Source organism: Rhinopithecus roxellana, chromosome 17 (assembly GCF_007565055.1).
Source record: "Rhinopithecus roxellana isolate Shanxi Qingling chromosome 17, ASM756505v1, whole genome shotgun sequence".
Classification (NCBI taxonomy): Eukaryota; Metazoa; Chordata; class Mammalia; order Primates; family Cercopithecidae; genus Rhinopithecus; species Rhinopithecus roxellana.
The window spans coordinates 87,844,223-87,860,833 of NC_044565.1; the positions used below are offsets into that span (position 1 = coordinate 87,844,223).

Here is a 16,611-nt window from a genome sequence, read left to right on the forward strand (position 1 = left end):
GTCTCAAAAGAAAAAAAAAGAAAGTGTGAAAAGGAGTAGTTATCTATAAACATGAAGTTACATACAATAATATGTAAAATATTAATATGAGAAAAAGGGAGAAAGTTATTAAAGACATTAATTTAGCTCATTCTACTAAATACTATTAGAGTCTGCGTATGATGGCTCACACCTATAATCCTAGCACCTTGGGAGGCCAAGGTGGGCAGATCACTGGAACCCAGGAGTTCAAGACCAGCCTGGGTAACACAGCAAGACCCTGCCTCTATAATTCATTCATTCATTTATACATGCATAGTAGATAATATATTTTTGTTCCTAGGGTAAACATGTCAGAGATTGTTTACCCTAGGAACAAAAGCCAGGGGATCTGAGGCTCAGTGTGAGAAGCAAAAGTAAATATTTTAAAATATTACGCCCTTGGCCAGGCGCTGTGGCTCCCACCTATAATCCCAGCACTTTGGGAGGCCGAGGTGGGCGGATCACCTGAGGTTGGGAGTTCGAGACCAGCCTGACCAATGTGGAGAAACCCCATCTCTACTAAAAATATAAAATTAGCTGGGCGTGGTGGTGCATGCCTGTAATCCCAGCTACTTGGGAGGCTGAGGCAGGAGAATCGCTTGAACCCAGGAGGCGGAGGTTGCAGTGAGCCAAGATCACGCCACTGCACTCCAGCGGGCAACAGGAGCAAAATTCCATCTCAAAAAAAAAAAGGAAAAAAAATTACCCTCTTTACATTCTGTCTGTAGTCATATACTATACTAAATATAAGCATTAGGAATTTGGGCAGTCCCAGTACCAGTAATTATCCTGTACAAGTTACTTTTGAGTCAGTTTTCTCTTTTATAAAATGAAATTAATCATGCTATTTTAAATTTAAATTAAATGATAATGCCTGTAACACATTATGTCAAAAGGAAGGTGCTCAGTACAGTTTTGTTCTTTATAGAATATGAGAGGAGTATGGTAGTATTAATTTCAGTAAACAGTGAGTCAGTGAATTTCAGTGAAAATACTGGAAGCAGTAGTTCCATACGTAGAGTCCATGGTTTGGTGGGTTGTAGTCGTAGCTTTTGTGGTTGGTCACTATAGGTAGGTAACTTCCTAATTCTGCCTTTTGCTTTCCAGTGGCTGGCAAACCCTTCTAATGATATGTATGCAGATACAGTAACAACTGTGATATTGGAAGTTCAGTCAAATCCCAAAATAAGAAAAGGTAAGAGTTCATTTATTTTTATCCTTTTTTTTTTTTTTGGAGACAGAGTCTCGCTCTGTTGCCCAGGCTGGGGTGCAGTGGCATGATCTCGACTCACTGCAACCTCCTCCTCCCAGGTTCAAGCGATTCTCCTTCCTCAGCCTCCCAAGTAGCTGGGATTATAGGTGCCCACCACCACGCCCAGCTAATTTTTGTATTTTTAGTAGAAATGGGGTTTCAGTGTGTTGGCCAGGCTGGACTTGAACTCCTGACCTCGTGATCCACCTGCCTCAGCCTCCCAAAGTGCTGAGATTACAAGTGTGAGCCACCACACCGGCCACTCATTTTTATCCTTTAATTGTTTCATTTTTCTTATGTTTCTGTGAACTAAAAAGCAGTAAATAGACTCCTAACAAACTTGATCATTTCTGTGTGATCTTTAAGATATAAAATATACACAGCAATGTGTATTGTTAGTATTTTGCTTATTTTTGTCCTGGCTCTTCACTCATACTGCAAAAACCTGGCTGCAGTTAAGACTAAGATAAAATCCTTTTAGAAGCAGTCCTCTTAAAAATAATTGAATCCGAAATTCCAAAATATTGATGAATTGAGCCAGTTAGATTAGAAAGATATGCTACTATCTTCATATTTAATAAAATTTGTTGAATAGAATTGAATCTCCCTCTGGGACAATTTTCAACCAGAGAAAACAGTAAAGATATTTTTGTGTTGTTTGATTCTATTTTATGCTTAAGGCAACATAATATGTCTTTTTTTTTTTTTTCTTTCTTTGAGACAAAGTCTTACTTTGTTGCCCAGGCTGCCCTCAAACGCCTGGGCTCAAATGATCCTCTCACCTCAGCCTCCTGAGTGGCTGAGACTACAGGCATGAGCCGCTGTACCCAGCTCTTTACATGTTTTAAGCTGTGAGTCTCTGGCATATGGAGTAGTCCTATGTGCTGTGCTGGGGGAAGTGACCGTACGGAAAGTATCCTGGGAAGCCTCAGCCTTTACCCTTCACATACCATTAGATCCTGGGCTCTGAGAGAATATTATTGTTCTTTGAAAATACAGTTAGTTAGTTCTTTGATTTCATGAGAAAAAAGTTTAGCAGACTACTTTATAATTCATTTCTTACGCTGCATCTATAATATAAACAAATAAATACTTAGACAATCTAAATCTGTTATTCATTTGAGTCACTGATATTTGAATTTGTTTTCAGTAATTGTAAAAATGATCATTTGGACATCATTTGATAACTTGTTTTAGTTGAATTAACTCATGGGAAATGGCTCCTCCCATGTGCCTGTAACACAAGAGACAGCTGTGCGTTTATATAAAGCCACAGAAGAATGCCGCACCCTTGATTCTTACATGATGCTTAGGGTCACAGTCTTAATCCTGGGGTACAAAATGTTGACGGAAAAAATGCAGTTGTCAGTTTTCTCTTACAGTTGGGCACGGTGGCTCACACGTTGTAATCCTAGCACTTTGGGAGACTGAGGCGGGTGGATCCCTTAAGGTCAGGAGTCTGAGAGCAGCCTGGCCAACATGATGAAACCCCATCTTTTCTAAATATACAAAAAAAATTAGCTGGGGGTGGTGGCAGGCGCCTGTAATCCCAGCTACTTAGGAGGCATAGGCACGAGAATTGCTTGAACCTGGGAGGCGGAGGTTGCAGTGAGCAGAGATCACGCCACTGCACTCCAGCCTGGGTGACAGAGTGATACTTCGTCTCAAAAAAAAAAGAAATTGTTTTTCTCTTACTTATCTTACGTGGTAAAAATAAAAGTGTGCAGGGTGGGAAGGAGGATCTTTTTTTTTTTTATTTAATTTTTTTTTGTTTGAGACAGAGTTTCGCTCTTGTTGCCCAGTCTGGAGTGCAGTGGCCCAATCTCAGTTCACTGCAACCTCCACATCCTGGGTAGCTGGAATTACAGGCGTGCACCACCATGCCCAGCTAATTTTTTGTGTTTTTAGTAGAGACGGGGTTTCTCCATGTTGGTCAGGCTGATCTCAAACTCCCAACCTCAGGTGATCTGTCCGCCTCAGCCTCCCAAAGTGATGGGATTACAGGCGTGAGCCACTGCACCCGGCTGAAGGAGGATCTTTTTATTTTTTTATTTTATTTTTATTTATTTTGAGATAGAGTCTCTGCTCTGTCACCCCGGCTGGAGTACAGTGGCGCGATCTCGGCTCACTGCAACCTCCACCTTGGTTTCATGCGATTCTCCCGCCTCAGTCTCCTGAGTAGCTGGGATAAGAGGCGTCCGCCACCACACCTGGCTAATTTTTGTATTTTTAGTAGAGACAGGGTTTCACCATGTTGGTCAGGCTGTTCTCAAACTCCTGACCTTGTGATCTGCCTGCCTTGGCTTCCCAAGGTGGTGGGATTACAGGCTTGAGCCACCACACCAGGCCTAGGAGGATCTTTTTAAAAGATCATGAGTAAGGAGTGGTGCAGAAGTTAGGAAAGTGACGTGGGGAAGAGGGTTAGGTGCAGAGAGCAGAATCACGCCCAGGGGCTTTGAGCCACGCAGCTTTCAGCTCTAAGGCCTCCATCCTCTAAGAGCACAGCTGGCCTTCACTTCCTGTCTTAGTCTATTCAGTTCAAGTAAAATGCCACCAAGGTTGCTTTCTCTTCACTATATTCTGATGCCCTTTTGTAAAATGAAGTCTTTTTCGTAATAGTCAACTAATTAGAAATTGATATACTTTTCTGAAAAATGAAGTTTCTTTGCAAAAATGGCATTTTTTTAGGCCAGTTAGGGTGTTGTGTGACTACAAGGTCTTTGGTGATGTTTAGGGTCTGAGCTCTGCCAGCCTGTTTTCCATTTGGCAGAGGAGGGATCACAGAGATGTTGTCAGGATGGCATCGGCTGTTCTGATGAGGGCTGTGCCTAGCGGTGGCGCTGAAGAGCAAGAGGTGCTGTGGTGTGACAGATCATCTCCACAGAGCTCATGTGTGTCTCATACAGGAAGGAATGCATGGCCTGTCATAGGTTGGTTTGCCTTTATCTTGATTATTTCTCTTAATGCTCCAGTCCAAAATGAAATATACCTTCACTCTGATCAGCAGTAATTTAATTTAAAATAATTATCACTGTTTTATTAGTGATCCCTCTTACGCTAATAATAAAAACATTCATTCCTTTGGTTAGCCTCTGGCCATTGCAGCAGAGATTCATTGCAGACAGGTCAGAACTGGGCTGTTTCCATGTGTTCCGTGTATTGAGCGTTTGTTGAGCTGGTTGGGTGTCTTGTGTTTCCTAGTTCTTCCCCATTTTGTAGTTTATGGAGAATGAGGTTTTATATTCCTCTCGGATGATGAAGTGCTTGCATATTTTCATTAACATTCGACGATACTTACCGAGCACCCAAAGTGCTGGGATTACAGGCATGCCTTGAAATGCTTGCGAAACATCAGTGAACAAAGCAAACAGATCTGCCCCCTCCAAGGATCTGACATTCTGGTGTGTCCCAGGGCTTCCTGATAGGGTTTGGAGTTGGGCAGATCCCATAGAGTCTTGTTGGCTGTTGTAAGGACCTCAGACTTTCAGTGTGAGTAAAATGAGGCAATGCTGCAGAGCTTTGAGTGGGGCTGAGACAGGATCTGACAGTTTTTTTGTTTTGTTTTGTTTTGTTTTTTGAGACGGAGTCTCGCTCTGTCGCCCAGGCTGGAGTGCAGTGGCCGGATCTCAGCTCACTGCAAGCTCTGCCTCCCGGGTTTACGCCATTCTCCTGCCTCAGCCTCCTGAGTAGCTGGGACTACCCACCCGGCTAGTTTTTTGTATTTTTTAGTAGAGACGGGGTTTCACCATGTTAGCCAGGATGGTCTCGATCTCCTGAGCTTGTGATCCGCCCGTCTCGGCCTCCCAAAGTGCTGGGATTACAGGCTTGAGCCACCGCGCCCGGCCTAGGATCTGACAGTTTTTAAAGAATTACTGTGGTGCTTGCTGAAAGTAGACTGTCAAGAGGGCAAGCAAGAAAGTAGAGGCTCCAGCTGGGATCTGCTTCAGTCCTCCAGGTGGCACACAGTGGCCCAGATTAGGGTGGAAGTCGTGGGGATGTGGCAAAGTGGCTGGATTCTGGAGTTGTTTTCATAAGCCAGCAGTATTTCCTGTTGGATTAGCTGTAAGTGGTGACAGAAAGAGAACAGACAGGATGAACTTGAACATAACGATCCGGGGTATGTATGTGATACATTAGCATGGCGAGTTGTCACTCGCAGGGCTAAGTTTTAATAAGTAGCACTTGCTCCTTTCAAAGGTGACAAGTATTGCAAGAACTGGTACACATGACACATGCTGCTCAGGAGGAAGTTGATTCTGTATATGTATTATTTATCAAACTGACTTCTTCCTATCCAAACCTGGGATTTTCACACTGAGAGCAGAGTCAGCGACTGTGGGCCACAAGCCACACCTAGCCCGCCTGCTTTGGTAAGTACGGTGTTACCAAAGCATAGCCGTGCGCACTGGTTCATCTCCTCTGATGCCTCTTTCCTGCTACAGCAGCAGAATTGAGTCATTGCGACAGCGACCCTCTGGTCTGTAAAGCCTAGAAGGCCATCTGGCCATTTACAGAAACAGTTGCCCTCTTCTCAGGGCACCTCTGTGAAACAATCCCATTCTTCCTTGATGGCATTTTTCTCCCTTTTCATATCTTAGCCTCCTGACACTTCAGTCCATATTCTGGAAACAACTTGTATTTGTGTCTGCGGGGGTGTGTGTGTGTGTGTGTGTGTGTGAGTGTATGTGTCTCACCACCAACCTCAATTTATGTGTCCCCATTCTTAACCAAAGGGGAAATCTTACATATTTTCAAAATACATTATTTTGTTTTTATATTCCATAACATTCTTCTGTTTTACATGGCACCTGTTTTCAGCATGTGTGTGTCCTGTTTTGACACACTGACCTATTAAGGACAGGCATACGTGTCTGATTGTATAGTTCTGTGTTTAATATGATCTCATGTGTCTGACAAGTTTGTCTAAATATTAATGCAGGAATTTGCAAATATATATACACATACATATATACACACACACATAAACTTTGGAAAGTTTCAATAGTTTCATACCTTAGATATTTATTTTTTAATATATTTTGTGAGACTTTTTACATGTCAATTAAGTGCTTATTTTAGTAATTAATAAAACTAATAATTAAAGTATAAAAGTTCTATTACATAGCTTTCTTGGCTAGCACCTGGTTAGTTTTTTGTCTTTGTGGTTTTTTTATATTTTTATTTTACTTTATTTTTCGAGACAGGGTCTCACTCTGATGCAGGCTAGAGTACAGTGGTGCGATCTCAGCTCACTGCAGCCTTGACCTCCTGGGCTCAAGTGGTCCTCCCACCTCAGCCCCCCAAGTAGCTGGAACTACAGATGTGCACCAGCATACCTGGCTAATTTTTGTATTTTTTGTAGAGACAAGGTTTCGCCATGTGGCCTAGGCTAGTCTCAAATGCCTGAGCTCAAGTGCTCTACCCGCCTTGGCCTCCCAGAGTGCTAGGATTACAGGTGTGAGCTTCTGCACCTGGGCTTTTTTTTTTTTTTTTAATGGAGATGGGGTCTCGCTATGTTGCCAAGGCTGGTCTCAAACTCCTGGGCTCAAGCAGTCCTCCCTTCTCAGCCTCCCAAAGTGCTGAGATTACAGGCGAGTAGTTAGTTGTATATACAGTTGAAATTCATGGATTAAAAAGAATTAGATGAACTATGGTTTGAATTATAGAATAGTTTAGGAGAAATGACAATTTTGGGTCTTTTCCATAGAGTAGATTGAAATAGGTATGTGGGAGTGCAGAATTGAGTTAATAAAGCTACACTTAGATGATATACTATTTTAAAAAGTCATAGTGTTACATGAGGAAGTAATTACTTGGGCTGAGAAATTGAAAGTGCATTGAAGAAATCATAATTTTTGAAGTCTCTTTGAAATGACAGAGTCTTAGCCAGGCACGGTAGCACACAAGTAGCCTAGCTACTTGAGAGGCTGAGATGAGAGGATCACTTGAGCCCAGGAGTTCAAGGTTACAGTGAGCTCTGATAGCACCACCGCACTCCAGCCTGGGCAACAGAGCAAGACCCTCTTTCTAAGGAAAAAAAAGAAGAAAGAAATTGCAGTCTTATATTACATTTTCCTGTTGATAGGTGAGTCCATAAGATTATTTCTGGTATTTTCCCCCATTTCATACACACACACGCACACACACACATACACGTATATATATAAAAAATATATAAAAGAGGAAGTTGATTATGTATATTTATTATTTATCAAACTGACTTCTTCCTATCTAAACTTCGGATTTTCATATTTGGACCAGCCCAGCTTTCAGCTGTAAGGCCCCCATCCTTCTAAGAGCTCAGCTGGTCTTCGCTTCCTATCTTAGTCTGTTCAATACAGATCAAATGCCACCAAGGTTGCCTTCTCTTCATTATATTCTGATAGCCTTTTTGTAAAATGAAGTCTTTTTTGTTCATTTTATATATATATATATGAACATGAAATTAAATGGTAAAAATATCCATATATATAGGGTGTATGTGTGTTTTGTCTGAAGGATTTTAAAATTCTGCACTACTCTTTTTTTGTAACAACATTATTGATACATAATTCACATACAATTCATCCATATAAAGTGTAGAATTCAGTGATTTTTTTAGCATATTAAAGGTTGTACAACCATCACCACAATCAACTTTAAAACATTTACCTCACACCAGGCCAGACATGGTGACTCACACCTGTAATCCCAGCACTTTGGGAGGCCCAGGGGAGCAGATTGCTTGAACCCAGGAGTTTGAGACCAGCTTGGGCAGCATGGTAAAACCCCGTCTCTACACACACACACACACACACACACACACACACACACAATTAGCCGGGCATGGTGGTGCATGCATGTAGTCCCCGCTACCCGGGAGGCTGAGGTGAGAGGATCACTGGAGCCCAGAGGTTAAGACTGCAGTGAGTTGTGATCACACCACTACAGTCCAACCTGGGCAACAGAGCAAGACTCTGTCTCTAAATAAATAAATAAACAAACAAACACCTCCAAAAAGGAACCCCATATCCCTTACTTGTGATGCCGCAATCTCTGTATTCTCCCCAACTCAAAGCAACCACTGATCTACTTCCCACCTCCCTGGATTTGCCTGTTCTCAGCGTTTCAGATAAATGGAATCATACAGTATATAGCCTTTGATGACTGGCTTCCTTCACTATGCTGTGTTCACGGTTCATCCGTGTTCACATAAATTGGTACGTCATTCCTTTTTATAGTCAAGTAATTTCCCATCGTGTGGACACAACACATTGTGTTTCTCCATTCATCCGTTGAGGGATACCTTGGTTGTTTCTGTTTTATGGCTTTTATGAATAGTGCCGCCATGGGGATTTGGATGTCAGTTTTTCCGTAGATACATGCTTTCATTTCTCTTGGATCTATACCGAGGAGTAGAATTACTGGGTCAAATGCTCACTGTTTAACTTTCTGGGGAAGCGCCAGACCGTGAGCTCTGCGCTCTTTTGCTACTGGTGACGCGCTGAGCTGTGGAATGAGGGGTCAGAGCATGTCTGAAACTCCATATTAAGGGGGGCTCATCTTCCCAAGCTGTCAGGTTTCTTTGTTTTGGAAGGAAAGCTGAGTAATTTAATGGGCAAGTCATTTTAAATATTAATTTTTATTAAAATAATTATATCTAATAGAATGCTAAATTTATACCACATTTTAGATAAAAGACTTCATAGATCTCTGAGCTTGAATATGCCCCTAGAATTCCTGGAGTTATTTTAATTGCCCGTGGTCATAAATTTAAAGTTTGAGAAATGTGGGAAATAAAACTAAAAATAATATGAAGTGCCATTTTGTGGTTCTTTAGTAAGAACATGAAATATTGGAGAAAGGGTGAAAGATGTAATTGAAAAATTTTTTTTAAATACAAATAAAAAGAACATGAAATTAAATGATGAAAGTATCCATTTCCTTTAGCAGGCAAATAATACAAATCCATGCTTGTCACTTTAAAGATTCCATAGTTAATCACTTTAACTTATCAGTAACCAGATTCTGATTATTGATTTGGAAATTATTCTGAATAGGAATTTAGAAATTGAACTGTCGCTTTTTTTTTTTCCAGGTGCAGTACAGAAGGTTTCTAAAAAATTAGAAATGCACGTTTATAGCAAGAGGTTGGAGATCATGCTTCAGTAAGTTTTTCACCCATTATTCTCAACAAGGTAGTGACAGTGGGCTGGAAGGAGGCCTGGATTCAGCTCTGGCTCCTACAAGGACTGGGGTGTGGCTCTGACCAGGCCACTGCACTGCTCTGAGGCCTGCTTCTCTGTCAGGAAGGAGAGGGGTTGGAACCGCTCCCTGCCAGCTCCGCACTCACCTGTGGCCTGCTAGGTCAGCCATTGGTGTTTCATGTAATACAGTGTTTCAGGATGCTGGCACAGTCAGCAAGGGTTGAAACATTCTTATCAAGGACAAGTACAGAAATCTTAGCTGAATGTTACTGTATCTTCAAGAATTATTTTATGTATTGTTAAAATGTGAATTCTTTGTAAAATGGTGTTCTTCTAGACTCTTCTTAGATAGTCTGTAAGCGATGAATTACCTTTAAACTAAGTATTTCTCTTTATTTTATTTTATGTTATTTTTATTTTTGGGAGATAGAGTCTTGCTCCATTGCCCAGACTGAAATACAGCTGCGTGATCTCGGCTCATTGCAGCCTCAACTCCCAGGCTCAGGCAACCTGCCTCAGCCTCCCGAGTAGCTGGGATCACAGGCTGGCACCACCATGCCCGCTTAATTTTATTTTTTTGGTGAGACAGGGTCTCCCTATGTTGCCCAGGCTGGTCTCAAATTCCTGGGCTCAAGGGTTCCTCCTGTCTTGGCTTCCCAAAATGCTGGAATTACAGACGTGAGCCCTCACCCCATTAGACATTTTAACAAAGTAAGGTGTCCTCCTAGTTTAGAAGGCTTTTATGATTTCTGTCCCTTCCTTGCTTTCCCCAAAATTCTACACTAACCTTTTTTTTTTTTTTTTTTTTTTGTAGACATAAACTTTCATTTCACTCTGTTGCCCAGGCTAGAGTGCAATGGCGCAATCTCGGCTTACTGCACCCTCCACCTCCCAGGTTCAAGCGATTTTCCTGCTTCAACCTCCCAGCAGCTGGGACTACAGGCATGTGACACCGCACCCAGCTAATTTTTGTATTTTTAGTAGAGACAGGGTTTCACCATATTGGCCAGGCTGGTCACAGACTCCTGGCCTTGTGATCCACCTGCCTCTGTCTCCCAAAGTGCTGGGATTATAGGCATGAGCCACCGCACCCGGCCCACTAAAGCAGCAGTTTAGTGGCTTTAAAAAAAGAAAAAAGATAGGCTTTACATGATGACTTTGCTTATAGAAGCTGTCATACATCTTCAAAACAGTATTCTCTGTGTTGTCACTTTGATTTTAAAGAACATTCCTCTCATACAAAAACAGCTAACAGTGCAGGCACAGTGATTTCCATGGCTGTTGAAAATGCCACAGATTTTACTGGTTCCTACCCCTGGAGCCTCTGGTTCTCTCAACTCATTTTGCAGAGGACTTAACTCTGCCAGTGTTGACGTCTGAGTATCTTAATCGTTTTTAGATCCTTGGCCCCTTTGGCAGTCAGGTAAGGCTGTGGGGCGGGGGGCAGGAGACATACATATATGCAGTTCTACCTTTGATTTCGAGGGGGTTAGACAACCCCCTCCCCACCGGCTATCCTGGGACCCCAGGTTAAAGAGCCCTATTGTAGATGGTGGGTGTTGGTGACCAGGGACTTGACTACAACAGTCCTGTTGGTGGCTCTGTTCCCAGGGGCTCTACAGAAATAGAAGACCTGTGTGACCCTGCACTGGCCCCGCTCTCCCACGTGCTGCAGTCAGGGTGCAGAGTGGAAGTTCCCATTGCTGCAGCTGGTCCTCGGGAGCCGTGGGGAGGGCAGTCTGTGGAAGGCTGTGGCTCTTCCACTGGACCTTCACTCTGGCCTTCTTCCCTGTCCTCCTGACACCACTCCTCCCGCCTCCCCTTCCTCTCCCTCACCTCTCACAAATACACAAGAACTATTCAACTCTGAGGAACAGGAGTATGAGACAGCTTCCATTCCACCCAGGAATGGGAGGTTCCCATGTCCTGAAACTTCAAAGCCAATCATACCCTTAAAAATGCAGCTGTTTCCCCAGTTGTTTAAATACTTAGGATTAGGTAGGAGTAAATGTATTGGTTTCTTTAGACAAGCCAACAGTGGATCACATGGAAATAAAACCTTTTTTTCCTATCCTTTTGAATACATTTCTGTATTTAAAATATAATCTTTTTGGCTGGGTGCGGTGGCCCACACCTGCAATCCCAGCACTTAGGGAGGCCAAGGCGGGTGGATCACTTGAGATCAGGAGTTTGAGATCAGCCTGGCCAACATGGCAAAACCCCATCTAAAGTATTAAAAATACAAAAATGAGCCAGGTGTGCTGGCAGGTGCTTGTAATCCCAACTACTCAGGAGGCTGAGGGAGGAGAATTGCTTAAACCAGGAGGCAGAGGTTTCAGTGGGCCAAGATCGTGACATATACTCCAGCCTGGGCAATAAGCAAGACTCAGTGTCAAAATAAATAAATAAAATATAATCTTTTCCTTTGGGCTAGGGTCCCAGCTAACTTTATTCACACATATGATGAACAGTAACTGCCTGAAGATGCAAGCAGTTGATTCCCACTGCCCCCTTCCCCAGCTTACTATACGGTGTTGTCAGTGCTTAACTGTCCTGGGCTGACCATGGTCCGTGGGTTGTAGAGTCACTGCCTGCCTGTCTTACCTGCACTCAGCCTGCTGGTGGACTGCTGTTTCCCAGCACCTCTGTGCCAGTGGGGACGATGTTGAAATTAATGATCGAAACTGTTTCTCTCGATGACAGAGGCAATGTCTTAGTGCCTTTTGTATCCCCAGCTCCTAGCACAGCACCTGCCACATAGAAGATGCTCAGTAAGTACCGAGTTTAATTAAAGTAGGAGTGGACAGCTAGTGGGCTTGGGAGCCGTTTAAACCTAGATACCTGGATTTGAATGCCAGCTCAGCTGTTGACTAGTTCTGAGGCTTTAAGCAAATCACTTAACTTCTGTGTCTTGTTTTCTTCACATGTAAAAGAGGATCCTTACCAAAATTATTCTAGGTTAAGATAGTGTATATAAACCACCTAGCATGATGCCTGCTAAATAGATCATTCTTGAATAATAGCTGTACATTTTCCCTGTTTTATAAACTTAATAAGCTGTATCAAGGCAAATAAGAAGCTTGTCTCAAGAATAAATACAGGCTGGGCATGGTGGCTCATGCCTGTAATCCCAACACTTTGGGAGGCTGAGGCAGGTGGATCACTTGAGGCTAGGAGTTCAAGACCGGCCTGGCCAACATGGTGAAACCCTGACTCTACTAAAGATACAAAAATTAGCCAACTGCAGTGGTGCACACCTGTAATCCCAGCTACTCGGGAGGCTGAGGCAGGAGAATCACTTGCATCTGGGAGGCGGAGGTTGCAGTGAGCTGGACTCTAGCCACTGCACTCAAGCCTGGGCAACAGAGCAAGACTCCACCTCAAAAAAAAAAAAAGTAAATACAGTGTTCTACTTTAGAACTAGGACCTATCTTCAGTTTTATTTTTTTCCTCAAATATGTAAAGCTGGGCTTTTTCACTAATCCTGCATTTCTGCTTATTTTAAGGGACATATTTGGAGAAGACTGTGTAAGTGTCAAGGACGACTCTATTCTTAGCGTCACAGTGGACGGGAAAACTGCCAACCTTAACTTGGAGACACGGGTATGTAGCTGCTCTTTCCTACGTTTCATAACATTTGGGAAGTAAAGAGAAGGCATAAATAATCTGTGCTCTCACTCAACAGTCTACTTTTGCATATTGGCATTTGCTTCCAGTGTTTCCAACATTTTTTTCACGTTGTTCTTTCTATATTATTATGTTTGAAGTTTTCCGTGTTTTTCCGGGTCACCTGCATAGTACAAGATTCCCGTGTATGCCACTCCATTGCTGTCCTTTCCCATCATACAGCTTACTTCACCTCAGACCTTCTCTAGTTTGGCATCTAGTTGACTCTCTAGCTGCTCTTCTGTTTGCACCAGCAAGATCCAAGTGGATTTTCCAAACAATAAGGTTTGAGAGGCCAGGTGCGGTGGCTTACACCTGTAATCCCAGCACTTTGGGAGGCTGAGGCGGGTGGATCACCTGAGGTTAGGAGTTCGAGACCAGCCTGACCAACATGGAGAAACCCCGTCTCTTAAAAAAAAAAAAAAATTAGCCAGGCATGATGGTAGCTGCCTGTATTCCCAGTTACTTAGGAGGCTGAGGCAGGAGAATCCCTTGAAACTAGGAGGCAGAGGTTGCAATGAGCTGAGAGATCACACCATTACGCTTCAGCCTGGGTGACAGAGCAAGACTCTGTCTCAAAAAAAAAAAAAAGATACCTGCATTCATATGTTAATTGCAGCACGATTCACAATAGCAAATATATGGCCTCAACCTAAGTGTCCATAAGCAGAAGAATGGAAAAGGAAAATGTGGTATATGTATACAGTGGAATACTATTCAGCCATCAAAAAGAATGGAATTATGTCCCTTGCAGCAATATGGATGGAATTGGAGATCTTTAGTGAAATAAGCCAGGCACAGAAAGTCAGGTATCCCATCTTCTCACTGAGAAGTGTACTAAAAAAATGTACACACATGGCCATAGAGAGTGGAATGATACACCATGGAAACTCAGAAGGGTGTTGGGGCGGGTCATGGGGACAGTGTTTGCTGTCCAGGTGATGGGTGCCCAGAAAGCCCTGACTAGACCATTGAGCTCTCTCTACATGTAACAAAACTGCACATGTGCCCCATACATTTGTACCAGCAAAAGATGAGGCAGGTTTATTCATGTGCAGAGTTGTCCACTATACATTGTTGAGTGAAAAAAAAAAAGTTACAAGATAGTACATATAAGAAATTATCCTTTTTTTGTTTTTAATACATATGTTATATATATATATATATATATAAAATTATATATATGTGTTACTACACTGTAATGGTAACCGTAGTTATCATTAGGTCATAGGTGGTCTTTTCCTCTTTCCTTAGTTTTTAATGGGAAATGTTTATGGTATGATAAAAACCTTCTTTAGGCCGGGTGCGGTGGCTCAAGCCTGTAATCCCAGCACTTTGGGAGGCCGAGACGGGTGGATCACGAGGTCAGGAGATCGAGACCATCCTGGCTAACACGGTGAAACCCCATCTCTACTAAAAAATACAAAAAGAACCTAGCCGGGCGAGGTGGCGGGCGCCTGTAGTCCCAGCTACTCCGGAGGCTGAGGCAGGAGAATGGCGTAAACCCGGGGGAAGGAGCTTGCAGTGAGCTGAGATCCGGCCACTGCACTCCAGCCCAGGTGACAGAGTGAGACTCCATCTAAAAAAAAAAAAAAACCTTCTTTAAACAGCATATAGTGTTTTGTAGTTGAGCTTTAAGAAGTAACTAGAGGCCAGGCACAGTGGCTCACGCCTATAATCCCAGTACTTTGGGAGGCCCAGGCACGTAGATCACAAGGTCAGGAGCTCGAGACAAGCCTGGCCAACATAGCGAAACCCTGTCTCTACTAAAAATACAAAAAATTAGCCGGGCGTGGTGGCCGGCGCCTATAATCCCAGCTACTTGGGAGGATGAGGCAGGAGAATGGCGTGAACCCAGGAGGCGGAGCTTGCAGTGAGCCAAGATCGCATCACTGCACTCCAGCCTGGGCAACAGTGCAAGACTGTCTCAAAAAAAAAAAAAAAATGCCGGGTGCGGTGACTCACACCTGTAATCCTAGCACTTTGGGAGGCTGAGGCGGGCGGATTGCCTGAGCTCAGGAATCCTAAAGCAGCCCAGGCAACACAGTTAAACCCCGTCTCTACTAAAAAAATACAAAAAAATTAGCCAGGCATGGCAGCAGGTGCCTGTAGTCCCAGCTACTCAGGAGGCTGAGGCAGGAGAATTGCTTGAACCAGGGAGGCAGAGGTTGCAATGAGCCAAGATCACTTTAGTGCACTCCAGCCTGGACGATAGAGCAAGACTCCATCTCCAAAAAAAAAAAACTAGAGGCCAGGCATGGTGGCTCATCCCTGTAATCCTAACACTTTGGGAGGCCAAGGTGGGTGATCATCGGAGGCCAAGAGTTTGAGACCAGCGTAGACAACATGGTGAAGCCCCATCTCTACTAAAAATACAAAAATTAGCCAGGCGTGGTGGTGTGTGCCTGTAATCCCAGCACTGTGGGAGGCTGAGGCAGGAGAACCCGGGAATCACTTTAACCCGAGACGGAGGTTGCAGTGAGCTGAGATCACATCACTGCACTCCAGCCTGGGCAACAGAGCAAGCCTCTGTCTCAAAACAACAACAACAACAACAAAGTAACTAGAAGATTGTTAGTGACTTTCAGTCCAATTCAATACCAAATGTTGAGTAGATAGTCACATCCATTCCCTGCCAAGTAATTTGTGTGGCATAGATGAACTTCCCTGGAGTATCATTTACTGGATCAAAATGTGGGCTTTGATGTAAATGTAGTTTACTAGACTTTTCCCCAGTCTTTCCCCCCTGCATCAAATCATCACTAATTAGGACCGTCGTGTGCTGTCAGGAAGCACTGCACGCCCACAAGTGTGTAGGGCAGCCGTTCTGTTTCATGGTAATCAGTCCCACTGTGACCTCTGCCCACAGAGATGATTGTTCTTTTTTTTGACACCGGGTCTGGCTGTGCCGCCCAGGCTGGAGTGCAGTGGTGCAATCACAGCTCACTGCAGCCTCAACCTCCCGGCTCAGTGATCCTCCCACCTCAGCCTCTTGAGTATCTGGGACCACAGGCACACGCCACCAAACCTGGCTAATTTTTTATGAGATGATGGTTTTCTAAGAGTATTCATTTATCTTCCATATAACGATTATAGACTTAATGCTAACAAAGTCTTGTTTGTGCCTCACTTTCAGACTGTAGAATGTGAAGAGGGAAGCGAAGATGATGAATCCCTCCGAGAAATGGTGGAGCTGGCTGCACAGAGACTGTACGAGGCCCTGACGCCAGTTCACTGAGACTGTTTCTGTATATGAACTTTTAAAAAATACTTGACTGTGCTTCTGTTACCTAAAATAAAATGCATTCGTTTCTCTGGGGGAGCCTGTTTACTTTTGATGTCAAATGGCCTTTATTCCAACAGCCTGAATATTGCTAAATTGCCAACTAATTTGTCCATTATTCTAGAACTACTAAATAAACTGCCCATTATTTTAGAATTTATGGATTCTTCTTCCAGGCATATATGTGCAGTTCCCATCGAAAC

At 43.3% G+C, this 16,611-nt stretch overlaps 1 protein-coding gene across 3 annotated transcripts in view; it reads left to right on the forward strand.

The window, feature by feature from the left end:
* The window catches only part of CPSF3 (cleavage and polyadenylation specific factor 3), a 53,115-nt gene extending 36,659 nt beyond the window's left edge, over positions 1-16,456 (forward strand). For 2 of the 3 annotated variants that reach the window (XM_010379687.2, XM_010379686.2), the window contains 4 exons: positions 1,129-1,216; positions 9,351-9,420; positions 12,966-13,062; positions 16,262-16,456. In XM_010379687.2, the coding sequence (XP_010377989.1) occupies positions 1,129-1,216; positions 9,351-9,420; positions 12,966-13,062; positions 16,262-16,363 (357 nt within the window). In that variant the 3' untranslated portion in view covers positions 16,364-16,456. The remainder of the gene's footprint in view (positions 1-1,128; positions 1,217-9,350; positions 9,421-12,965; positions 13,063-16,261) is intronic. The other variant, XM_030920469.1, reaches the window with a different exon arrangement.
* The last annotated feature ends 155 nt before the right edge of the window (positions 16,457-16,611 follow it).